This window comes from Staurois parvus, unplaced genomic scaffold (genome assembly GCF_062004578.1).
Source record: "Staurois parvus isolate SC_StPar_1 unplaced genomic scaffold, SC_StPar_1.0 ptg001091l, whole genome shotgun sequence".
NCBI classification, from domain to species: domain Eukaryota; kingdom Metazoa; phylum Chordata; class Amphibia; order Anura; family Ranidae; genus Staurois; species Staurois parvus.
Window position 1 is genome coordinate 180600 of NW_028318887.1, and position 27599 is coordinate 208198.

The window sequence follows — 27599 nt, forward strand, 5'->3', positions numbered from 1 at the left end:
GATTTTCTACCCACCATCAAAGTCTTCCAATTCGTAACACCTGCAATATTTAAAGGGTCTCTTTAATTTTAAGATGAACTCCAGGAAAGTAGCCAAGCACACTGTTGAAATACATCCTTACATCCAATAAATCCGTGAGTTCCACTGAAGTAGCAGCACAGATTGGTTAATAACCAAGCAGCTACCACTGGTTGCTTTCTCTGACCTCTACCCAGGGTGGAGATTAAAGGAAGGAATCAATGGAAGTTGCAGGGGACCTAGGAGGATGACGAACCTGCAAAGGTCTAGTTCCCATCAGTTTTCACAAGATTTGAAGGAACAGGTAGTAGGGAAGCGGAGTGTGTACTATCTTATTTTGACAGGAAGTCTTTAAAAGATTTCTTATAGAGACTTTAAGCTAGGTTCACACCTATGCATGTTGCGATTGATGCATTTTTCAAACACGTTGTGTTATGCGTTTATGAACACGCATTTGATGCCTTTTGAGTCTTTTTTGCCAGTAGGAAAGTCTTGAGTGCGACTTTACACTCTGGCACTCAATGTTGCATCAAAAGTAGAGCAGGAACCTTTTCAAAGTCACACAGATTTGAATGGGTTCAATTGCAATCAAGGGGCTGCTACTTGTCATGCGACTTTATGTGTCCAAAGTCGCATGTTAGGGTTAAGGGCTAGGGTTGAGGGCTGGTGTTAGGGTTAGCATTTAATGTTAGACTTAAGGGTTAGCATTAAATGTACAGGTTAGTGTAAAGGATTAGTGTTAAATGTTAAGGTTAAAACACTAACCCTAACATTCAACCCCAACTATTAACCCTAGCCTTTAACCCTAACACTTAACCATAAGATTTAACCCTAGCCCTTAACCCCGATACTAAACCCTGTCACTGGCCTTTAACCCAAACATGTAACTTTGGACACAGTCACAGCCAATTGATGGCAATAGAACCCCTTCAAACCTATGTGAAAATTCACAGCGACTTTGAAAATGTTCCTGCACTACTTTGATGCAACTTTAGTGCCAGAGAATGAAACGTCGCATCAAAGTTGCAATACTTTCCTATTAGCCAAAAAAAGAAAATGCATAAAGAGTGCAACATTTGCATTTCTGGTGCAGTTCCACTGAATTCTATTGCATCAAAAACGCAATTAGCTGTGGGAAAGAAGTTCCTGACTTTCCAAACCCGCAGCTGCTGAAAACGCATAGATGCGAACCTGTCCTATAGGTAACCATGTTAAATGGACTGTAGTGCGTTTCTGCAAAACATAAAACGCACTAAACGCATAGAAGTGAACTAGGGCTTAAGCTGAACCTAGATCATTTAGTGTATTTTGGGGAACTTAAATCTGAAATTCAGGCAAAGACACAAATTAATGCAATTCTGTACTCGTTAATATTCCCATAAACAGAGGTTTTAAAATGGAAGCTTTGTAAGAACTTAAATTTGACTTGATGTCATCCTTTTATAGTCCTTGCACAGCATCGCTCAGGCTAGGGAAGGGAAAGCAATACAAGTAGACAAACCGTTGCGTTGGAATGCTCATATGCCAAAAAGGAACATGCTCCTATGAAGCGAAAGCAGCGTGACAGAGTGAAGGCCTTATCAGAGAGCTGCTTCACCTTCACTGTCGAGTCCCAGGTTGGGAGCATAACAAGACCTGTAAGTGTTACGAAACTGCAGCAGAAAAAAAAATTTAATTTTTGTACCAACCATAAAACCCATTTCATGGAGTGCACCGAACAGAAATTCAGACAGTTATACTGCCACCTTCAGGAAGATTGGACACTGGCAAACATAATTGTGAGCTACTCCAGTTTGACTTCTAATTCCAGCATGCCTGTTTCTGAAAAAGCAGTACCAAAAGCAGGATCATAGACACAGAAGGGTGTGATCTGTGTCCCTCAATAGACTCCAACAGGAAGTACAAATATCCTATTTTCTTTCTTGTCCATTGAGGAAGATAGGAATTCAGAGGCTGTTGAGATGTCCAAAAGCAGTCCAACACAACAGAATTGGGTACTGTAGCGCAGCTCAAAAAGTCACCTAAAATACTTTATGCCCAAGGTGATATCAGAGGAAGACTGAACAACCACATCTTAGAACTTAAAGAATGTGTTAACAAGAGATCAAGTGGCAGCCTTGCAAATCTAGGAAACCGTAGCCTGGATGCTAAAGTCCTCCCCATCCCAGTACTTTAATTCAGCACAAAAACACGAAAAAAAAAAAAAAAGGAGAGCTAAGGGAAGGGAATTAAGTAGTTAACATTAATGTTGACTTCCCTGTAAATTCCAGATCTTGGAGTACAGTACATGACATGGGCAATTTTTATGCATATGCCACAGGTAATAGGTAGGTACCTTCAGATGATTAAGCAAGCTTTTGAGGACATGCCTTCCCTATAACTTTACCCCACTCTGAATCCTCAGTTCTATAGCAAGCAATTAAGAACAATTCAGAACAGAGTTAGGCCTGGTTCACACCAATGCATTGTGCTTTTTGTCCGTTTTGCACGCACATGTTTGCCGCATTTTTAAGACGTTTTTTCAACTTTAAGTTCAAAGGGGACATTTTTTGTTGGTGGGCAGAATAAAATGTACTACATATGTTTCAGCAGCTTCTCCATTGAACTCTATTGTAACAAAAACACTGCTTTTTGCATTTTAAAAAAGTCCCTGACCCTTTCAAAAAATGCAGCAGCTCAAAGCATAGATGAGAACATGTTCCATAGGAAACCATGTTAAATGGACTGTAGAGCGTTTCTGGAAAAAAGCACTAAAAAATGCATTGGTGTAAACCTGGCCTTAGGGAGGGTGTCCTGTACTGTACTCCAAGATACGGAATTTACAGGTAGGTCAAATATCCTTTTATATTACATCATACTGTACATGACACAGGCAGCTTGTTCAAACACCACTGGAAAGAGCATTACCAAGCAATGAATACAAAGGGTGTGCAACAACTAGACAACAGGCCCCAAAAAACACAGCAAGTGTCAAGGACCCAAGTTCAGTGTACTTCTGCAGAACCTTGCAGTGGAAATCTGCATCCACAAAAGATTGAACATCCAGCAGGTAATACTTTGAGACAGCATGAACAGAAGACCAGGAGGCAGCCTCACAAAAGTTGTACAAGAAAGGATTGTTGTACAAGAAAGGCTTGGTGCCTAAAGGCCAAGGATACCCTTACAGGTCTGAGCACACAGCAGCGCAGAAGGAGGTTTTTGTTACATGAAGGAAGACTTTTGCTTGGGATGTATCAGTGATCAGACTTGGGTATTCTAGGTGCAAGGAAGGATGGTGAGCAGATTTGTTGAAACTGATCACCCAGCCAAAAGAACTGAAGTAGCGGAACTATCTTTTGACCATTGTCTGACAGTTTCAAGGTAGATTAATCCTTCAGGAGAGCATTGTCTAAATAGCCTGTCACCTGGATGCCCTGAATTCTGAGAAGGGAAAGCAAGGGTGCTAACACATACCCCTCATGATTACGTGCTCGAAACGTGTAGAGCAGATGCCATACGCGGTGACGTCACGATGCTGCCGAGACCACGAGGAGGTCCAACGGCCATCTTTATTGCTGTACAAGGTCAGTGTTGATTCCTATGCTGTTCATATTGAGTTGCTTTACCCTGAATAAACGTTTTTGCTGTAAAAGTACTACCACTATGGGCATTCTTGTTTTGGCTCTTTATGAGCCAATACCATCATAGAGCCCATACCTGGAGGACGATAGCGGTGTGGCAGAGTACCAGGGAGGAAGGAGATCTCTTGGACCTGACCAGGCTGACCACCCCTTAAGGGGGACCTCCAGCTATATCTCATACCATGCACTTTATGATATTTCTTCTGGTGAGTGTGCATTTTTAACATCCTTTTGACACATCACCTGATTGATCGCCTGAGAAGCACAGAACACTCACTAGAGATTATCTTGGATCACATCAGTCACGTTTTTATCCATGTTTGGACTGTTCATACTCTTCATTTAGAGAAGTGCTGTGGGTTATCAGCCGCTAGTTAGTATTGGCGCTCGCTTTCTTCCAATTTTACTATACATTTGTGAAAACTTGGGACCAGAGGATAAGCCGATAGGCAGTGCAACAAACTGGAAGTGATTGTCTGCCACTGCAAGGCGTAGACATAGCTAATGAGGTGGGTAAATGGAAACATGCAGATAGACATTTTGGAGATCTAGAGAAGCCATGTGTTCCCCTTGTAGCAGAAAGGCAATTACTGTCCTTGTGGATTTCATGTGAAACGTTTGATTTTTAAGAAATTTGTTAAGGGATTTTAAGTCCAGAATAGAAGGAATACCCCCATTGGGCTTTGCTCCCATGAACAGGTTTGAGTAGAATCCCTTGAACCTGTTCTGTAGCAATACTAGTACAATGACTCCCTGGGACAAGTGGTTTAGGGCATTCTTGAAATCTGACTGTCCTTGGACTGTTTTCAATTGATGAGAGAAGAAAGTGATAAGGCAATAGAGTTTTGAACTCTATCTACATAGTTGGTAACATTGAATAAAGACACCAGTCCATCCAGTTAAACTTGAGTGAATGCATATGTGTCACTACCATTTTCAATATCCCTGTACATTGTGTTTGCTAAGAAAAACAGGTAAAAGCTTTTTGAATTTATCTTCACTCCCCACGGACACCACTAACTGTGGAAGAGAATTCCACATCCTTACCACTCCAACAGTAAAGGACCCCTTATGCAGTTTCAGATTGAACCACTTCTTGTTCAAATTCATTGTATGACTGAGGGTCTTTTTTAGAGACGCAAGATTAAACAATTTTACCCCCAATGCTACTGTCACTATTTAAAGATTTAAAAATTGCAATCAAACTCCTTAAGTGTCTCTTTTCCAGAGAGAATAGGTTTAATGTAGGAGTTGGCAACCCGTAATTGCCATCTAACAGTCACAGGCGGGTGATGGGTAGATCGTGCCCCTTCCTTGCTGACCCCAGGATTTGGACAGGCGGGGGGGGCGACAGCATTTACTGTAACAGATAATCTGTATTTTCCTCCTGCAGCAGCTGAAAGCTCATTTCTCCTACTCTCCCTCCCGCCGGCCTTCAGCTGCTGCAGGAAGAAAATACAGGGGCTCAGTTCCAAACAATACAAACCCTGCTGCACCACCTGTCCAGTGTTCCCTTCCCTCCCTACCAGCACTGTCGGCTTCCCTCCTCTCTCACCAGCTGCTGCAGGGAATCTATTCACAATGGAGAGCGGGAAAGGGTCCGGTAAATATTCCTTTTCTGAATGATCAGTACCAATCACTCACTGTGATGACTCATAACTGAAGTATAGTAAACAGTTTACTGTGCTTCAGTTTGTGAACAAACAAAGCTCTGTGCATTCATTCTCTACAGCTGAGGCTGCACAGATAAAAATTGAGGACTGTGTCCTCAATCGCCTTTCTCGGTCTCAAAAGTGAGACAGCAAGGGTCTATTTAGACCCCTGATATTTCACCAAAGCTCTCCCAGGACTGTAAAAAAAATAAAAAATATTGTAAAAAATAAATAAAATATACAATACTAAAAAATACAATTATTAAAAAAAAACTACTGAGACCATCAACTGTCCTAATAACACCGTTCTGTGCTCTATTGGATTATATAGAGCATCACTTCAAGTGGCGATGGTTCTACTCCAGTGATCTGGAGTAGAACCTGAGTGCAAGTGTTTGTAGTTCTCAACTGTCTCTGCCCTACTGACTGACACATCCACTACACTGTCCTCTGCTCTACTGACACCGTCCATTTTTAAGGTAGACCAAGTTTATATTTTTACAGTAATGTTTGTTTTATTATATTTTTAGAAGTTTTCCTGTTTAGCGAGGACTTGTTAGCTAATTTCTTAGGCAAAAAAAAAAAAAAGCGCCTACCCCTGGTTTAAAGTTTGTAGAGGTTTCCTCATAATGGAGGTCCTTCAGCCCCCTTATAAGCTTTGTTGCCTTTTTGTGGACTCTCTTCAGTTCAAGTACATTCTTCATGAGGACTGATGACCAAAACTGTACAGTATACTTAAGATGTGGCCCTCAGATCCTTTTCCATCCTCGATTCCCCCAGAGGTTCTTCCCCTAGAGTGTAACTTGTAGTCATGTTCTTTGCTCCCAAAGGCAATACTTCATATTTTTCAATATTAAACCTCATCATCTGCCCCCACTTTTAACGAGGTCTTGTTGTAAAGTTGCTATATCCTGATGTGAAGTTTTTGTATCATCAGAAAACCCTGAGACTGAAACTATTCCAATCTCGGTATCGTTTATGGGCAAGTTAAAAGGTTACGTACACCTAATAAATGCACATATTTTTGCAGTAAAAAAAATGCCAGACTCTTGCAAACACTTGCTACAGCTTTCAGCCTCTACCTGTGTATGGGTTTTCTGTTTGAAACCTATAGGAAGTGTCAATTCGAATATCGTGCAAAAGTTAATTTATTTCAGCTCATGAAAACCCCAAATCCACAATCTCAGAAAATTAGAATATTGTGAAAAGGTGCAATATTCTAGGTTCAAAGTGTCCCACTATAATCAGCTAATTAAGCCATAACACCTGCAAAGGGTTCCTGAGCCTTTAAATGGTCTCTCAGTCTGGTCCAGTAGGAAGCACAATCATGGGACTGCTGACCTGACAGTTGTGCAGAAAACCATCATTGACACTCTCCATAAGGAGGGAAAGCCTCAAAAGGTAATTGCAAAAGAAGTTGGATGTTCCCAAAGTGCTGTATCAAAGCACATTAATAGAAAGTTATGTGGAAGTGAAAAGTGTGGAAGAAAAAGGTGCACAAGCAGCAGGGATGACCGCAGCCTGGAGAGGATTGTCAGGAAAAGGCCATTCAAAAGTGTTGGGGACTTTCACAAGGAGTGGACTGAGGCTGGAGTCAGTGCATCAAGAGCCACCACACACAGATGGATCCTGGACATGGGCTTCAAATGTCGCATTCCTCTTGTCAAGCCGCTCCTGAACAACAAACAACGTCAGAAGCGTCTTACCTGGGCAAAAGAAAAACAGACCTGGTCTGTTGCTCAGTGGTCCAAAGTCCTCTTTTCTGATGAGAGCAACTTTTGTATCTCATTTGGAAACCAAGGACCCAGAGTATGGAGGAAGAATGGAGAGGCACACACTGCAAGATGCTTGAAGTACAGTGTGAAGTTTCCACAGTGTGTTGATTTGGGGAGCTATGTCATCTGCTGGTGTTGGTCCACTGTGCTTCATTAAGTCCAAGGTCAATGCAGCTGTCTACCAGGAGATTTTGGAGCACTTCATGCTTCCTTCCACAGATGAGCTTTATGGGGATGCTGACTTCATTTTCCAGCAGGACTTGGCACCTGCCCACACTGACAAAATCACCAAAACCTGGTTCAATTGCCGTGTGATTACTGTGCTTGATTGGCCAGCAAACTCGCCTGACCTGATCCCCATAGAGAATCTATGGGGCATTGCCAAGAGAAAGATGAGAGACATGAGACCGAACAATGCAGAAGAGCTGAAGGCCGCTATTGAAGCATCCTGGTCTTCCATAACACCTCAGCAGTGCCACAGGCTGATAGCTTCCATGCCACGCCACATTGAGGCAGTAATTGCTGCAAAAGGGGCCCAAACCAAGTACTGGAGTACATATGCATGCTTATACTTTTCAGAGGTCCGATATTGTTCAATCCTTGTTTTATTGATTGCATGTAATATTCTTATTTTCTGAGATTGTGGATTTGGGGTTTATTCATCACAATTATGAAAAATCACGTCTTGAACTATTTTGCATGTAATGAGTCTTATATATTAGTTTCACCTTTTAAATTGCATGACTGAAATAAATGAACTTTTGCACGATATTGAAATTTTTCGAGTTTCAACTGTATACTCATTCCCAAACCCATCAGGACCTGGGGATTTGTGTAGGGGTAGTCAATGTATTACCGGTTGTATTTTGTGAGCTGAAAATTGGGTAGAGAGGTTTGCTAGTTGGGTTGATGACATTTTTGGTAGATTTAGGAAAATCAGTTGAATCATTTGGACATAAATTGTAGAGATTAGAATAATATTCAGGAAATTGATTGGTTATATGAACAGGGTTTGTGACATGGTTGCTCGAGGAGTCCAAAAGATATCTGATGCGACTTTTCACTATTTTCTTTATTTGGTTCGCTAGGAACGAACCAGCTTTGTTACCTGACGCATAATAATTTAGTTTAAGACATTTGAGAAATAATGAGATATAAAGGATTGAGCTAGTTTGTGGCGTAAGTCTCTTACTTATTTAGTCCTGTCTGAAGAGAATTCGGATTTATTCGGAGTATCTAAGCTATGTATAGATGTCAGGGATCCCGGCGTCTCGGCGGTGCGCGCATGCGCAGAGCGCCGACTCGTCCTAGCTGGCGAGCACTGAGTCCTAGGCAATCGACGCAGCGGCCGCGAATGCGCACTAGCGATCGCGGCCGCACCAATGAGAGCACAGGGCGCCCTATTTAAACCAGCCCTGTGCATCTCCAAATCGCCTTATGGTCTTGTCCCTGTTCCTGTGTTCCTGATTACTCCTGTGTTCCTGGTACCTTGTTGCCGACCCAGCCTGTTCATGATACTGCTGTCTTCTCCTGCTCTGACCCCTGGCTAGTCCTGACTATTCTCTGCCTGATTCTGATTGCCTGACCTCCTGTTACTGAACCCAGCTTGTGACCTGTTATTCTTCTGCCTGCCCCGCTCTTACCAACCGCCTGCCTGTCTGACCACGCATACCTCTTCACGTCTGGCTCTCACCTGCTCCAGGCCATTGGCTTCCGCCTCTACGACAGCTGGTGTTTCTCGGGGGTCGCGACCTGGTCTCAGGCTGCTTCAAGTCCATCCCCACCATCAGGGGCTCTGGTGAACCAGCAGACTGAGGCTTAGAAGCCGCGCCCTGAGGAACTCCGGCCAGTGGGTTGCTAGAGGCTACCGCCAGACGGCTGCTGACAATAGAGTCTGAGTTCTGTGACTAGTTGTGTCCTCTTACGTTTCTCCTGAGCCCCAAATTTTATGAAGACTCCTCTCATGTATGATTATGCGCAGACCACGATTGGATATTGTCGACCGAACCAGAGCTGAATTTGAAAAAAATCAGATCATTCCTGTGTGATCTGTTCCTGATATCTAGGATTATGCAAAACGGATGTGGAGATTGGGGCATGGACTGAGCACGTGATTAAGCCAATTTGTGATTAATCAGTTTGTAGTAATGTATCTCTGTCCACCAGGAACAGATCGATACGAGAATAGACCCTTAAAGCTGTTGAATAAAAGGTATAGTCTTTCACTGAACCATGAGCGCTTCTCCAAGCATTGTATAGGTGTTCAGATTTCATCTGGTTGGATATTATGTGAGAGTTACGTCTGTTGTGACTAGTGGAGTCTAGGTCCATATCTGACACTTTGTTAAAACCTCCACATAGGATAAGGTGGCCTATACGGAGTTTGGATTTGTGGAGAAATGACGTTTGGTATTAGGGGCATATAATGTGACAATTGTGTAAGGCTGATGATTGATTAATGCGCCTAGAATGATGTATCTGCCATTCTTGTCACATTCTGTAAACTGTAGAGAGAATAAAACCACGTCCATATTGCGATCAGAACCCCTCTCTTTTTTGTTCTGCATTTGCGAAAAAGCAGAGAGGAAAATTAAGATGTGATATTTTTTGATGGAAAAGTGGTACGCAAGTGTGTCTTCTGTGCATAAGATATGTCACATTTTTGGGATGCTTCCTTCCACATCATGGTACTCCTAAATGGGCTATTGAGGCTGTTAACATTTAGAGAGGTTATTTTCAAAGACATGAGGAAAATCTGGAAAATGCTTGGAGTAGCGTTGCGGATTTATAAACCATAGAACAGCAGGTATCCATGTATGAATCTTTAGTAGTAGTAATATGGTATCAGAGGTAGCTGCTATGTTGTTGAGGATTTGAGAAATCACTACTGTGGTACACTGAGAACACAAAAGATACACAAACATGTAAGAGACATGTAAACCATAAAAAAAGCGAGTAAAACTGAGAACCCTAGGTAAAGGGTCACTTTTCTAAAATACAAGCTGAAAAGTAGCATGTAACACATGCAACTGGAGGTGCAGCTTGAAAAGAGGAGTACAGCGTTCCAGAATCAAAAGTTACTTTAACATGCACCAAATTTTAGATTTATAAGAGGCACAAAGGTGAACATATTAGAGGAAGGGATGTCCCAGAGACCACTTAAAGTGTCACCGACTATGGATCAGCCGCTAGAAATGTATTCACAAAAATATGCGGCCTCACAGAACTGGGCTTTTTCCGTGGGGCCGCATATTTGCGTACCTGTCTTACCATTTTGGGCCAGTTTTCCTTTGAAATTATTAAAAAAAAAAACAAAAAACAAAAAAAAAAAAACACACACACACACACAGGAGATATCCATTACCATTTACCAGGTAAAGGTATAAATCACCTGAATATATAAAGTAGTTGTGATGATATGTACAGTTTTACCAACACATGTCAAAGTTGCAAAATTTTACTTAGGCTTTAAGGTTTGATTGGTTTTACCCTTAGGCGTGAAGGGGTTAAGAAGCCATACTGTCCCATGGCCAGGCTCTGCCACACGCTCTTACAATTCTTATTGAATTCTTTGTTCTGCTGGAATGCTGACTGTGTCCCCTCAGCCTTATATTTTTTTAAAGGACAGTTTTTTTCTCTTTAATGTTCTTTTTTTTTTCCCACTCAAATTTAGCTATCTAGGTATAACCTTTGTTCTTTTATATTTATTTCTCAATGGCATACACTGGCTAATGAAAAGCAGTAAAAATTCTCTTAAAAGCACTCTGTTTCCTTTTTTTTTTTTTTGTTTCCAGAATATCTTCCCATTTAATGTAATGAAGTATGAAGTACAGTTTAGTAAAGCTGGCTCTCTTGAAATTTAGTGTACTTGCCCTACCCTCTTACCTGCTTTTCCTACGATTTACAGTGAACGTAATTGCCCTCTGATCACAGTTTCCAAACTTATTCCTTACTTTCACATCTGATATCAGCTCTGTGTTATTTATAAATTAGTAGGTCAAGCAGAGCCTTGTTCTAGCTGGGAATCCACCAACTGACACATAAAATTGTCCTCAAAAGGCATTTAAGAAATTGCAAGACTTAGAGGAGTGAGCAGTTCCATGTGCTCAGTCGATATCTGGATAACTGTCCCCCATGACGATAACATTTCCCTGCCTTACAGCTATTTCTAACTGTGAAAAGAAGATCAGTCTCCTTTTTATCCTTTCAGTAAGGGAGCCTACAGTATACACCCACTATTAACCCAATAAGAACTTTTGTTACTTCCCTTTAACGCTCCAACCACAAGGATGCCACCTCCTCTCTTGTCCAAATAGTACTGTTGTCCCTCATGTTCACAAGCAAAATCGCTCTTGAAGTACATGCACACCTCTCCCCCCCCCCCCTCCCCCCTTCCTTCTATCTACCCCGCATCTTCAACCCAGGGAGTACCCTTGGACAGTTTCAAGCCAATTATGTGTGTGGTCACACCAGGTCTCTGTTACTCCCACAAAGTCCAAATCCTCCTCATGAATCAGTAGTTGCAGTTCTTCCGTTTTGCTCACCAAACTTTTAGAATTTGTGAACATGCCTTTTATTTTTGTACGGCGACACATTTTATCCTTGTGTGTTCTGAGGCTGCAGTAGGATTCTGTCAGCCCACACATGTTGGACCGAGGTATTCCAGTTACACTGACCTTAGTAGCACCTTCTGCCCTTCATTCACTGGCTAGAATAGCTTCCTCTGATCCCTCCCCTCCATCACCTAGTTTTAAAGTTCCTCTAACTTTTTGGTCATCCTCTTCCCAAACAGAGCAACACCTTCCCCATTTACATGCAGCTCGTCCCTGCTATAGAGACAGTAACCGACTGAAAAGTAAGCCTAGTTCAACAGGAGCCCAAAACCCTCCCTTCCTGCACCAGTTCATCAGCCACTTGCTAATTTCTCTAAACTCCTGATGCCTCTCTGGTGTGGCTCGAGGTACAGACCGTTTCCTGACTTCTTGAAAGGGATCTGCCTTTCTGTACCTCTGGGGAGAAGTCCGGGAAGCACATGATCCTAGAACAGGGGTGAGCAAACTTTTTGACTTGAGGGCCGCAATGGGTTCATATATTGGACCCGGGGGCCGGACCAAGAGTAGATGAATGATGTTTATGTGTCATCCATAGTAAGTATAGTAATATTCCCCCCATAGTAAGCATAGTAATTCATCCCCCATATAGTAATTCATCCCCCATATAGTAATTCATCCCCCATATAGTAATTCATCCCCCCTATAGTAATTCATTCCCCATATTAATTCATCCCCCATATTAAGTCCCCCCCGTGTCAATTTACTTACCTTTGCTCCGCGCGTTCCTCTCGCCGTGTTCCCGTGCCGTTCCGGTCTTCAGGGCGGACTGTGAGAGGAGCCTAGCTCCCCTCACGTTCGTCACGCTGCCCCGCCTACACACATCCTGACAGCCATCCTGACAGTATCACGCTACGCGGGCCGGATTAAAAAGTCCGCCGAGCCGTAGTTTGCCCATTGCTGTCCTAGAACCATCGAAAAAAAAAAAATCTCCTTAAGTGTTCTGGCCCTGTAAAGAATGTTCTCCTTTTCTTTATAATACAACAAGCATATGAAGAATGGTCTTGGCAGGTTACCAGGAGAAAAACTGATAGGTGGCGACTTTGTGTGCACATTCAACTGCGAAGAGGAGAGAAGGATCCTGGAGACATTTCAGAAAAGAGTACCTACCATTCAGCAAATTCAGATCGATGTGCTCCCTTGGCTTTCTCATGGAGATCTACTATCTGAATATTGAGTATAAATGTGTGAGATAGCGAGCGCACCAATAAGAAGCTGCTGATGCACAAAAAGGAACCACAAAGCCTTTCTAGGAAAATGACATGAAAATAGGGTGTGCAGCGCTATACAAATAAAACACACTATCTAAAGTATGGCAAAATATGACAGAAATGGAAAAGTCCTATAAACTGAATGTTAAACGTCTCCTGTAGGGGTGATGGCATCACCCCTACAGGAGACGTGTTATTACACGAAGCGCGTCTAGGAGGAGCCTCTGCACGCCTTGACGTTACGCCACCGGATCAGGAGGTCCGGTGGCCATCATTTTTATTCACTGGTCAGTGCATTTAAAGAGCTCGTTTACACTATACCTATACTGGTACTCTAACCCTGTACGTTTTACTGTTTTATCATAATGATATATACTCATTAAATACTTTTTATAATACTACACCATGAGCGTTTTCATCTCTATCACCTGGCACTGAGCCTCCACATCTCAGCCCAGCATTCTAGGAGTCCACCCAAGCAGGACAATTTGGGATATTGGTCCAGATCAACTTCTCTGGCAGCCGTCACCCCATCTACCACCAGAGGGCACCTTTATCATCAAGCTATTCCTTCATGGGACCTCCGGCTTCATGGAATTTCTATGTGCACATTAAATTGCACTTCCGGTGAGTGGGCAATTTTTCTACACCTTCATGTTAGGATGCTGGAATATACCCATTTGGATTGAAGTTATTTATACTCCATCACTGGAGTATACCTTTTGGACTGATATTTTACCACCTTGGACTGTTTAACATTCAGTTTATAGGACTTTTCCATTTCTGTCATATTTTGCCATACTTTAGATAGTGTGTTTTATTTGTATAGCGCTGCACACCCTATTTTCATGTCACTATCTGAATATTGTTTCCAATGCAGATCTTCTGTTTTTTAGATGTTGGCATCAATTTTGTACATCACTACTTCTATTTCAGTATGGAGTGGGGAGAAAGCATCTTCTAAAGCACTGGACACAGCTTTCAAGCACATACGTGTGCTCTCGCATGGTCTGCAGATCCTGCCGAATCAAGGAGATATCTTCTCTGACACCTTGAACTTGCCCAGTAAGAGTAAATATAAGTGGACAGCAGCAAACACATCTCTTAACATGAATGCAGGGTCTCAGCCTCCTCCCCTTTCCCAGCCCCTCAGTGTGGACTAGGAACGGCAGAAGCAGTACAAAAAACAGGCTGTATAGCTCCAAACCAGTCTGTGCTCTCTGCCTGTGCAGCTGTAGCAGAGGCAGCGACTTCAACTAGTGGTAGGGATCCATTTGTATGGATGTCAGGAGGCTAAATTTCTCGGTCTCTGGGTGGGCTCCGGTGTCTCACAAACAATGAAGTGACAGATTCCTTGGTTTTCTCCCTGGTTGATTTGACAGGGAGGGGGCGCCATAATGGATCGGGGGTCCATTGTTCCTGCTTCTTCCTTCCACCAGGTCATCATAATACACTGCTCAACAAAATTAAAGGAACACTTTGAAAACACATCAGATCTCAAATGGGGGAAAAAGATCATGCTGGATATCTATACTGATATGGACTAGGTAATGTGTTAGGAATGCAAAGATGCCCCATCATTTCTTGGAAATTATCAACCTACAGAGAACTGAATTCAAAGACACCCCGAAAATCAAAGCTAAAAAATGATGCAGCAGGGTTAGTCCATCTTGCTGAAATTTCATTACAGTAACTCAAAAATGGTACTCGGTAGTTTGTACGGCCCCCACATGCTTGTATGCATCCCTGTCAATGTCAGGGCATGGATCCTAATGAGACAACGGATGGTGTCTTGGAGTATTTCCTCCCAGATCTGGACCAGGGCATCACTGAGCTCCTGGATAGTCTGAGGTGAAACCTGGTGGTGTCAGATGGACAGACACACGATATCCCAGAGGTGTTCTATTAGATTTAGGTCAGACGAGCGTGGAGGCCACTCAATGGTATGAATTCCTTCATCCTCCAGGAACTGCCTGCATACTCTTGCCACATGAGGCCAGGCATTGTCGTGCACCAGGAGAAACCCAGGACCCACTGCACCAGCGTAGGGTCCGATAATGGGTCTAAAGAATTCATCCCCCACACTTAATGACAGTCAGGGTACATTTTCTAGCCTGTAGGGGTCTGTGCGTCCCTCCATAGATATGCCTCCCCAGACCATAACTGACCCACCACCAAAACAGTCATGCTGAATGATGTTACAGGCAGCATAACATTCTCCACGGCTTCTCTAGACTCTTTCACGTCTGTCATATGTGCTCAGGGAGAAACCTGCTCTCATCTGTGAAAAGCACAGGGTGCCAGTGGCAGACCAGCCAATTCTGGTGTTCAATGGCAAATGCCAATCGAGCTTTATAGTGCTGGGCAGTGAGCACAGGGCCCACTAGAGGACGTCTGGCCCTCAAGCCACCCTCATAAAGTCTGTTTCTGATTATATGATCAGAGACATTCACACCAGTGGCCTGCTGGAGGCCATTTTGTAGGGCTCTGGCAGTGCTCAACCCGTTTCTACTTGCACAAAGGAGCAGATACAGGTCCTGCTGATGGGTTAAGGACCTTCTACGGCCCTGTCCAGCTCTCCTAGAGTAACTGCCTGTCTCCTGGAATCTCATCCACGCTCTTGAGTCTGTGCCAGGTCACAGGTTGGTTCTCATTGGTAATGAACAGAGAGATTTGTCGAGATGCAGCTAGGGTCTCAGGCCATTTGCCTAACCCAGACAGCAAGGATCTGTTAAAATACCATGAAAGCAACTGCAGGCTGCATGAAAAGGCCTGCCAAAAGAAAAAAAAAACGAATGCCTCCAACATTTGTCCACTGGGTCCTTGAATACAAGATTATCCTCTACAGCAACCTTTAGCATCTTGTCAAGAAAAGAGATGGCAGGGTCTGCTATAGAGACCATCCAACTTTGCATGAAGTACACCTCCACAGGATACTGCTGACCAAAATGTTTTAAAGGAGCAAGTAACTTTCAGGGTGAGGCCAGTCATCATTTAGGACAGGCTGTAAGAGTAAGTGGACTGGGAAGGTTTTAGCAGATTTTGGCGATCACAGGGACTCTATGTGGGAGAACCTGAAGTAAGCAGACTCCTACTGCTCCATCTCTAAACAAGAGCACACAATGCCAAAAAAGGATAGCAATGGTATCCTTAACCCCTTCATGAGCAAGGTTAAAACAAACTTTAACACCCAGACCCAATTTTGCAACTTTGACATGTGTTAGTAAAACTGTACTTATGATCACAACTACTTTGTGTATCAAGGTGGATTATACCTTGTTTTTTTCAGGACTAATTGGGCTTTAACCCCTTCCCGACCACCCTATAGCAGAAATACTGCTACAGGGCAGCATGGGTGCGCAAAATCACGTATATTATACGTGATATTGCATTTCTGGGTAGGGGGAGCGCAAGCCCTACCTATGCCACCATTCGAGGCCATCAATCACTGGGTCCCAGCCGGTGATTACTCGCCGGCACCCAGTGATTTCTGAGGATCTCCGACAGGGAGAGGAACGATTTTGTTTACTAACAGTTCCCTGTCAGCTCGGGCACACGGCTTTGGATGGCTGTGCACAGTACAGCTATTTAAAGCAGTGTGCTTACAGTGAAGCACATGGACACAGCCCCCTAGTAAAAACACTCCCAGCACACAGTTAACCCTTTGGTCACTCCTCATGTTAACCCCTTCCTGCCCAGTGCAATTAGTACAGTGTCAGTTTTTTTTTTTTTTTTTAGCACTGATCACTGTATGTGTGTCACTGGGGGATGTCAGGGACACCAAGTAATTTCCCCACAGTGTCAGAATATCCGCCGCAATCTCGCTAGAAGTTACTGATCACTGCCATTACTAGAAAATATGCAAAAAAAAAAAACCACAAAATCCCAGTGTATATACACCATTTGTAAATGCTATAACTTTCACATAAACCAATTACTTTACACGTACATTGGGATTTTTTTTTTTTTTAGCAAAGACGTAGCCAAATAAATTTTGGCATAAATGCCGAAATTAGATTTTTTTACTGGAGAGGTTTAATAGCAAAAAGTCACAAATACTGTTTGTTCTCAAAATTGTCAGTCTTTTTTTTTTTTTTTTATAGCGCAAAAAATGAAAAAAAAAAAAATCAAATACCACCAAAAGAAAGCTCAATTTGAGGGGGAAAAAAAGAAAGAAAGGGACGTAAATTTAATTTGGGTGCAGCGTTGCATGAATGCGCAATTGTCTGTTAAAGTAACGCAGCGCCGTAATGCAAAAAAATGGCATGGTCACGAAAGGGGTGGGGGGGGGGGGGTGAGTCTTCAGAAGGGCAAGTGGTTAATTTGGTGGTAGATTCTAACGGATATCTCCTTATTTTTTATTATAAAAACTGGACCAAAGTGTATATATTTTTTTTTTCTTTTTATATTAGCTCTATATTTTTTGCTATTACTATAATTTTCCATTAAAGAAAAACCCAAAATAGATTCAAATGATTACAGCGATACAAAATATGTGTATGTTATTTGTACCTGTAGTAGGTCCCATAAACTATAGTGCGCATTTTGCTTTTTTATCCTACCTAAAACATACTAATATCAACACTGATATTACTTTTAAAAAGGATACATATTTTTTTTTTTTTTTTTTAATTCTACATAAAATATATACTGGCTCTGACCATGGCCTTGACCTTTGACTCGAACACTTCCCTAGATCAAACCTTTATCTGGCTATTTTTTCTTTATTTTTTTTTCTCCTTTGTATCTTTCTCTCATTGCAGGAGAGAAAGATGTAATGGGGTTGATTTACTAAAAGTGGAGATTGCAAACTCTGGTGCAGCTGATCATGGTAGAAAATCAGCTTCTAACTTCAGCTTTTTCAATTAAGCTTTGAAAAAGAATATTAAAAAAAATAAAAAAATAATAATAAAAAAAAAAAAAACCTGGAAACTGATTGGTTCCTATGCAGACCTGCACCAGATTTTTCACTCTCCAGTTTTAGTAAATTAAGCATTAGTATCTTTTTCTCCATTCAAAAGAGAAAGAAAACACATGGGTGAGCTGCAGTGACTGATCACTGTGATAGTCAATCAGAGGCTATCACAGTAATCAGGTAACCGGGAGTCCTGAGTCCAGATCGTTCGTCCCAACCCAATCATAAAAACACATACAGGGGTTAGGCAAATAAATGGAAACGCTACATGATTTGCAGGTGTAAAAAGGGACATGTTTCGTTTTGAAAGCAGAAGTGATGTAACATTCTTTTGCTTCCACTGTGTGATAAGACACCTAGCTAACAGGTGGAAAGCCTCACTTTACTCATTCACTGTGTGCGCTGCTAGTAATACAGTCGTGTCAGAGCTTACTGAGCTTCAAAGAGGGCAAATTGTTGGTGCTCAATTAGCTGGTGTCTCTGTGACTAAAGTTGACGATTTGTAGTGTTGCAGGGTACAGTATCATATGATGGCATATACAGCTTCTGGGAAAACATCATCTGATAAGCATAGGCGCGGTCGACTTGATCAACTGACCAAAAGAGACAATAAAGGACAATGCATATGATTGTGACCCAGAATAAAACAACAACTACTGCAAAAGTGACTGCATAGCTCAATCTCAGTCTTCACGGGACTGAGATTGGGCTCTGCAGTCACTTTTGCAGCAGTTTTTTTATTTTGGGTCACAATCCTGCGCAATTGTCCTTTTGTCTCTTTCGGGCAGTTGACCATGTCGACCAAGCTTATGCTTATTATTGAAAAAATGGGATGGCAGCTAAGAAAAGAGTGGCCATTGAAACAAAATGACATGCAGATACACAGTGAAGCTGTGAAAACTAGGCCGCACAGTATTAGTAGCAGTAGTGCCAAAGCACCAGGAAAGCATAAAACTTAACAGCTAGCAGTCCTTCTACTCCACGACTACACCAACCATTTAAAGTGTTGAAACCCACACTCCTCCATGATCTTGGCAACCGCAGCAGATGTCTTTGCACTGTGGACATAAGGTATTCGACCCAAACTTGGCTTCCCTTCCATGGTGGGAATACTCCTGAAAGGGTCTTTAGAAACAGGGCTTCACCACCAGCAGACCATGGCTTTGGACCTGCAACTAACTCAACACGATGCACTACATGCCAAGGAAAGCACCCATGCGAGAGCAAGTGGCAAAAGACATTACAGGCCATCCCTATATAATCATCCAAGCTGCATCTGGGTCCAGTCCAAGACAAGACAAGGAGTCAAATCGATCTGGGAACTGCAAACGGAGTTGCAGGGGATATGATGCAGCAAGGAACCTTGAGAGAAGAATCTACCTAAAAAACTCCACAGAAAAGAAATAAGCTTCTCCCAGTAAAGAGGAGGCCCGTCAACTAAGGACACTAGCAAAATACTAGGGATAGCTAGGAGCAGAAGTTTTGGGGCTTTTTATTTGCCAGTGTCCAAACACCGGAAGGGAACTGCATATAGCTGGTTTGTCCTGTACTGTACAGCTGAGAAAGCTAGTTTTAAAATTATTCCAAAATGTTTTCTCAGCTGTCTTTAGTTGAAAGCAAGGCAAAGCATTAACCATATGCTTATTAGAATTTAAAGTACATTTTCTTACCTGACCCTGCCAGTCTAATGTCTGCACAATAATAATGGTTTCTGGAAGAGATGGATCTGAAAGATTTTGGTTTAACTGATCAAGTAACACCTTCCGTGGAACCTGTTTGAGAAAGACAATTAATCAGCTTTTAGTTTATGCCATGTTTTATTGTGACCTAAGAAACATGTTTATTAAAGCCTGAACTTCAAGCAAATATAATAAATAGATCAACAGAGCTCTGTATGTAAGAAAAAATGCTGCCTCTGCTCTGCCATCACCAGCAAGGCTCCCACTTTTCATCCATTACACATCTGCATCAGAGGCTGGTCATTAGCTCTGGGGAAAGGGATTCGTCCCCGAAACGCATCAGCCATTTGACCGCACTGACAGTGAGGACACCTTGCCTGCCGTTGTGGCCATCCTCATTTTTCTATGCTTTTTAGATACATGCTTCGTTTGTATGTTTTTATTATTTTTTACGCTTTACAATAAACCTTGGATAATGCATTAGGTGTGTGCGCCACCTGTTTTCTCTTTATCCAGTGGCTGATTTCCCCGTCTGAGGAGGGTTGCACCCTTGAAGCATTTCCTTTGGTTTTCGCTGTCCTGATACCCTTGGCTTCCCTTTTGGCTGTGCATATCCTGAGGCGCTGGAGAGTACATACGATATCCACCTTGTAAAACTTTGAAAACATATGAACAGAACACCAAGTGAAGGCCTTACACACCTGTGCTACAGAGGCTTGGTGATAAAATGCTCTGGAAACTCCAGCCGATATGGTGTGATGGGTGCATAAAAGTGCAGGAGGAGCCTTCTCCTTTGAAATATAAGCTCTTTCACTCAAAATCCTTATACCTTGTGTGATGGTGCACTTTGAAGAAAGGTGTCCCTTGCGAGGTCCCGAGGAGAGGGTAAATAGGGAATTCGACTATCTGATCAGGTAAGTAGCACTGAGGTATACACTAATGGCTCTGTCTATATCCAGGTATGTAGGGAGATTTCCTTTGGATACTTAGGAACAGGGGGCAAGGATAGGAGCACAATGCCCTCATTGGAGTTGAATGCTGAAACCACCTTCTGGAGAAAAGATGGCCTTGGGCAAACTACAGCCTTGTTATTGTGAAGTATGAGGAAAGGTTCTTTACAGGAAAGGGCTGCTAGTCCAGACATATGTCTGGAAGACAGGATAGTTACATAGTTAGTCTGGCTGAAAGAAAAAAAAAAGGACTAAAGTCTATCCACTTCAACCATAGAAAAAAAAAAAAAAAAAAAAAGTTATAATCCTATACCCACAGTTGATCCAGAGGAAGGAAAAAAAACCCCCCAGCAAAGCACGATCCAATTTTCTCCTGCTGGGAAAAAAATTCCTTCCTGATCCCCTGAGAGGCAATCGGATATTCCCTGTATCAACTTTACCTATAAATGTTAGTATCCAGTTATATTCTGTGTATCTAAGAAAGAATCCAGGCCTTTTTTGAAGCAATCCACCTAGCTGGCCAGAACCAACTCTTGAGGGAGTCTATTCCACATTTTCACAGCTCTCACTGTGAAGGAACCTTTCTGTTTTTGGAGAATAAATTTATTTTCCTCCAGACGTAAAGAGTGTCTCCTTGTCCTCTGTGATGACCTCAGGGTGAATAGCTCTACACCGAGCTCATTATATGAACCACTGATGTATTTATACATGTTGATCATATCTCCCCTTAATCTGCTCTTCTCAAGAGAGAATAAATTCAGTTCCTCTAATCTTTTCCTCATAGCTGAGCTCCTCCATGCCCCTTATAAGTTTGGTTGCCCTTCTCTGTACTTTCTCAAGTTCCCCAATGTTCTTTTTGTGAATTGGTGCACAAAACTGAACTGCATATTCCAGATGAGGTCTTACTAATGATTTGTACAGGGGTAATATGATAGCGCTCTCTCTGGAGTCTATACCTCTTTTAATACAAGAAATGATTTTGCTCGCTTTAGAAACCGCAGCTTGGAATTGCATGCCATTATTGAACTTGTGATCTACCAGAACTCCCAGATCCTTCTCCATTGATTCCCCCAGTTGTACTCCCCCTAGTATGTCTAATGCATGCATATTCTTAGCCCCCGATTGCATAACCTTACATTTATCAACATTAAACCTCATTTGCCACATAGTTGCCCAATTAAACAGTGCATTGAGGTCGGCTTGTAAGTTGAAGACATCCTGTAAGGACGTTATTCCACTGCACAGCTTGGTGTCACCTGCAAAGACTGAAATGGGATTTGCAATCTCAGACCCTATATTGTTTATAAATATATTAAAAAGTAAGGGTCCCAACACTGAACCCTGGGGTACACTACTGATGACCCCAGAACATTCAGAGTATATTAACCAGTACTCTTTGAATACGATCTTTTTGTCAGTTTTCTATACATTTACATACAGATTTTTCTAAGGCCGTAGACTTTACCTTACACATTAGCCGTGTGTGGGGAACTGTGTCAAACGCTTTTGCAAAATCCAAGTAGACCACGTCCACCGCCACCCCTCTGTCCAAGGTTTTGCTCACCCCCTCATAAAAAGAAATCAGACTTGTTTGACAACTTCTGTCTTTCATGAATCCATCCTGTCTGTTGCTTAAAATATATTTTTCCAGCAAGAACTCATCTATGTGGTCTTTTATTAAACTCTTCAGTATCTTCCCAACTATAGAAGTTAAACTAACAGGTCTATAATTACTTGGTAAAGATTTTGACCCCTTTTTAAGTATTGGTACCACATTGGCCTTATGCCAATCCAGTGGTACTATTCCAGTCATTAAAAAGTCCCTAAAAATTAGAAACAATGGCTTTGAAATGACAGAGCTCAATTCTTTAAGGACCCGTGGGTGTATGCCATCCGGTCCAGGTGCTTTATTTACCTTTTTACTGTCCAAATATTTTTGGATCATATCAATTGTGAGCCAATGTGGATCATCTGGAACTGTGTCACTATCAAGACCATTATGGACAACAGCTCTCCCATGCTCCTTTGTATACACAGAGCTCAAGAAGGTATTCAATAAATGTGCCTTCTCTTTGTCCCCAGTGACCAAAAATAAGCTACTTTGCATTAGAGATCAACTAAGAGGAGAATATCCCTGATAGATTGGGTGGTCAAATAGGTGGTTTCTATAGGGAACAGATAACCAAACTGGAATGCCAAAGAAGCACAGGGAGCTGCAAGGGGATGGGGGGGCAGAGACCTGACCTATGAAAATGCATAAGGCCAAGTACCTGTTTGTAGGAAGGCCAGAAAGGGAGGTACAGAGTAATCTCTGGGACTGAAGAATATATTTTCACACCTGGCAAAATAAGATTCCCAGATGGAATAAAAGATCTTCCTGCAATAGGCTTTTCTTGATTTTAGCAGGGTAGGAATCACAGACTCAGAAAACTGGGTTTCCCCTATCTTTTTAATGCCTGGGTTTCAATAGCCATGCCATTAAAATCAGAGACAAGCATGATGGACTTGAGGGTCTTAAGATGGCAGATCTTGCCTGCTGGGATGAGGCCGATTTGTCAGCTAGATAGAAGTCTGGGCATGTCTGTGTATCAGGTTCCTCTTGGCCAGTTTGGTGCAATCAGAGTAACATTTTACCTCACATTGGAGAGAAGATGTAAAGTAGCCTGAACTAAGGCCAGAGGATTATCAAAGCATATGAGGCTAGTGCTAGAGGATCCCTGGTTCTGGCAACAGAGGTAATTTGTTGCTGAAACTGGAAGCCAGGATTCCAACATCTAGAACCTCCTATTTTTGGCATATCAGATTGAAGACATCTGGATGAAGGGCCCATTCCCCTTGATCTAGGCAATGGTGGCTGAGATAACCCACTTTCTAGTTGACCACTCCTGGAATTGGGACCATAGAGATGACTGGACAGTGTGTTTCTGTCCATGAGATCATGTGGTGCACTTCCTTCAAGGAAGCCAGAAGCTTTGAGCTCCAAAAAGTTGTTCTTTGGACTATATGGGATTGGAACAATCCTCAACCTGACAAACTTGAATCTGTATTGAAATTTCTCCAGTGATAGGGAAGGAAGGACTGCCCCTCAGCTTTTCCATGATAGCAGGCAAGTTGCATGAAGATCCCCCTTCAGTATAGCAACAATATGGGAAATACAGCTTCTTCGAATAGAGCCTCAATATCCTCTTAATTTCCTTCTGTGTCTGCATCCTCTAGGACGGACATATGAGGTGAGAAAAAGTAGAAAAGGTGTGACTTTTTAGACCCTGGCTGAAGATGATTGTATTAAGGACATAATGTGTTGAAGAAAATGTGAAAGATGCAGAGCATTCGGATTTAGGTCTGAAATAGAACTAGCACTTTATGCAGAGACCGGCGTTCGAGGCGATTCTTGCTCCGGTGAAAGTGACACATCACTCTGAGGTTGTGTAATGTGCAGGCCCTTTGGCAGAGCAAATGTTCGCCTGCAATTTTGCATCAACACCCTTTTGCCTGTTCCACCAAATCCACAAGTGAGGGTGTTCCCCCGGGGGGTACACACAGAATAGGGTATGTAGTATAGGGAAAGCCTGTCTACAGTATGCAGGAGTGTAGAGTATGTGGTAGCAATAGGTGCAGTCAATCCTGTAATGAATCCTTGGAGTGAAAAGGTGGGAGGAAGAACCTGAGTATCTTATAAAAAGTTACTAAGCAAAGGTGGTGGTAAAGTGTACAACCAGTGGTGTGATGTTACTCCTGGTCATCCACTTGAGACTGAGTGGTTAAAATTTTAGCACCAGGTTTGAAACGTTTACACTGTTAGATGAATACATTCCAAACATAGCCCTATTTTTACAGTAATGGTCAAAGATACAGGGTAACCCTGTCCACAATGCTGGACTGTAAATAAATTCCAAGTTTAGCTCGTCACAGTGGGAACAACCTCGAATGGGTCTTCAGGGACTGGGTTCCATAGTGATGGACTACTGCCCTGGACCTGTATAGCGCCCTGCGACTAATTCCACGTGTTGCGCCAAGTATACATGCAAGATTCACGGCTTGAAACATTACAGGCTGTTCCCACAGTGTGGGGTCAACGTACAACTCCCAAAGTTTTACGGAGGTTGCATCGATTTGGACACACGGTTTTTATTTTGGAAATAGAAAAGGCAAAATAGTTAAGCTAAGGGTAATTCGCTCTGTGAAAGAGAAAAGGTCCATCATCTTCAGGCACTAGCACAAAACTGAGGGCTCAAAGTGGGTTAGGGTTAAAGGGGAGAGCCCAAGGGGCATGTCCTCAAGCTTTGCCAGTGTCCAATTGTAAGTACATGCCTATAACCCATGACGTACTTATACTCTGCCTATGTCCTGTATTGTACGATTAAGATAATACTTCTCCAGGGAGAACATGTCTATCACCTAAGAACCCTAGCAAAATACTGAACTCTTACGGAGTGAGAAGGGTTATCTGGGTGTGCACTAGGGGCAGCCCAAGCAAGTTTTGGCCAATGTCCAATTACCTGTAGGTAGTCTGCATATAACCCATGTTCTTTCAATATAAGTTCTGTGTCCTGTACAGGTATTTACCGTAATCACTGATCTAGGTAATATTCAATTGCCTCTTGGAATCAGGAAGGAATTTTTTTCCCTTGCAGAAGCAAATTGGATCATGCTTTACTGGGGCTTTTTTCCTCAGGATCAATTGTGGATACTGGATAGTGTATATGAAGGTTTTCTGTTTGTGTGTGTTATGTGTTTTTTTTCTGTTGGTTGAACTGGATGGACTTGTGTAATTTTTCAACCATATTAAACTATGTAACCAAGACTTCTGACAGTTCCCGAAGGTGCAGGCGACAACCCACAGCTTCACGGTTGCCTCCCAGGTGCAAACTGGGGTGTATTATTGGAAGATTTCAAGCGCCCAACTTTTCAAGGAGGCAACAGTGAGGCACAGCAACAGCAACTGTGAATCTTTTAATTTTCATAAAAGGTCTGCTTTTTTATACATAACACTTTCGAAAACTCTTCAAAACATACCTGTATGCTCTGTCCCATTTCTGTCCCTCTCTCACTCTCTGTACTCTGAGCTCTCTCTGAGAGTACTTTGTTGGGGGGTTTCTCTTTTACAGAGACACTTCTTTTGCTTTGAGGTGTCAAGCTAGAAATATATGAATGTTACAATTTAATAAAACATGTTTGATAAAGATTATACATGTAATATTACCTCAGGACATGCATAATATGTTTGAAAAATGCAAGAAGGCAAGACTTACTTTGGGCTCTTAACAGATTTAGACTTTTCAGGGACAGAAAAGGTGAGTGTTTCAGAAAGTGTGTCTACATCCTGTGAGATATCCAAAGAGACATCCTGGTAAAAACAGCAGGAAAAAAAATTACACAAGATAACTAGATAAAAGATGTGGTGGCTGCATTCATTTTATTTATTTTTTCAGTCTAGGTACATTTTCTGCAAGCACAGAAAATTGCTGTCAATCCTGCCAGAAATCTACTTTCCTTGTAACTCAAACTATGCTATCAGCCATCAGCTTCCTTGCAATAGGATTGTAGTCTAAATCGGAGCAGCCTTGGGTGACAACGTTGTTCCTCAACAGATGTAGTACAATGAGTGAGTGTTGTTACATAAGGACATGAATTGTGTTCCTGGTAGGATTAGTGGGTGATAAAAGGGAAAAGAAAAAAACAAACGAATGCAGCCACGACATTTAAGTAACAGCAAGTTGCAATTTATTACAGTTTTGGTTTTGGATTTACATACAACTTAAAAATACGATAGGCATATGCAGCTTTCATTTGACATTTGTAATCCGTCTGAGATCATTAGGGTTCATTTGACCTGTAGTTGACCTCCTTCAAACTGCTCCCCCCTTTATAGGGTAGTGGTTCTGATGTGAGCAAAAGCCCATCAACACAGTCCCTTAAACAGGTTAAGCGGTAACAAGAATGTCGAACAGGGCCTAAGAAATGGGTAAATTTCACATTCTATAGAGCTGTATCTTTTAATTGACTTAAAAAAAAAAATCTGCTTTTCTTTATATTTTATTGGGGGACACAGCTTGATGATAATAAACAACCTAGGGACATCCAGAAGTGGTCAAAACTAAGGGGGCGGGCACACCACAACAAACACGTGAACTAACCTAACAAGAATAAGCCAAAATTAAACAAAAATCACTGGCATTATATAGCAGCTTACAGATCCTTTCAACCACAACTAACATATTATCCAGAGGATGTTGAAAAAGAACAGACAGGGTAAATAACTGACCTTTGATGGTACTAAGGGCCAACTGTTGTCCTACTCCTAACTGAAGAAAAGAACTGTGAAAGAACACATTTTACAAGCGTTAAGCATGGTAGGGAGAACCAAACTCAAAGTGCCCCAAAGAGAATGACTTGAATGCCCTCGGTCTCAATCTTTCAAAGTAGACTAGGTGAAAACTTACTTGCAAGAAATGCATAGATCAGTAAGGGCATACAGATCACACAGAACTACTATGTCATCTGTTGCATCTGCCGTTAGGTCCTGTGAACAAATATATACAGCTTCCTGCTGAACCGAGAAGCTAACAAATCCAGTTAGAATCCCTGAGTGTCCCTGAACTTTGCCTCATGGAGAGACCAGTCCTCCCAGGTCAGATGTCTGCCGAGATATTCTGCCAGCCAGTAATCCCTTCCAGAATGTGCACCATGGAGATTGCCAAAACACACAGGACAAGATAGACTCTCCCCTTTGTCACCACAATACTCTTGGTGCCCCACTGATGACGGATGCAAGCCACAGCATTGTCCAATTGAATTCAGACCAAATGGACAAACCACAGGCCATTTGCTCATAACATCAGAATTCCAATAGGAAGCATTGATATGTTTCTGAGATCAGCAACCCGGAACATACAGAGGGCACAGAACTCTACCCCAACCCAGAAGACTAGTGTCCATTGTGACAATCTTCTATTCTAGGGGGAGAAAAATAAATATTGCCCTCCAACACAGCCTACACAAAGAAAAAAACATCTTTGGTTCAAATCCAGTCTTTCCCTGGTTAAATCCTCAAAGCTGAGAATGTTACACTGTAAAGTTCTTAAGTTCTAATCAAATTGAATCATTTCTGAGATGAATACCATCAGTCCCAGCACTTGCATGCAACTCAATAGGGAAAACAAGTCGAG

The 27599-nt window shown here is 42.2% G+C and overlaps 1 protein-coding gene across 1 annotated transcript in view; it reads right to left on the reverse strand.

Moving 5' to 3' along the window:
• The window catches only part of PACS1 (phosphofurin acidic cluster sorting protein 1), a 267815-nt gene that overhangs the window by 151930 nt on the left and 88286 nt on the right, over positions 1 to 27599 (reverse strand). Inside the window, exons 12-14 of the mRNA XM_089658767.1 lie at positions 25683 to 25777; positions 25447 to 25567; positions 19472 to 19573 (exon numbers count right to left, since the gene is read on the reverse strand). Coding sequence (XP_089514893.1) covers positions 19472 to 19573; positions 25447 to 25567; positions 25683 to 25777 — 318 coding nt within the window. The remainder of the gene's footprint in view (positions 1 to 19471; positions 19574 to 25446; positions 25568 to 25682; positions 25778 to 27599) is intronic.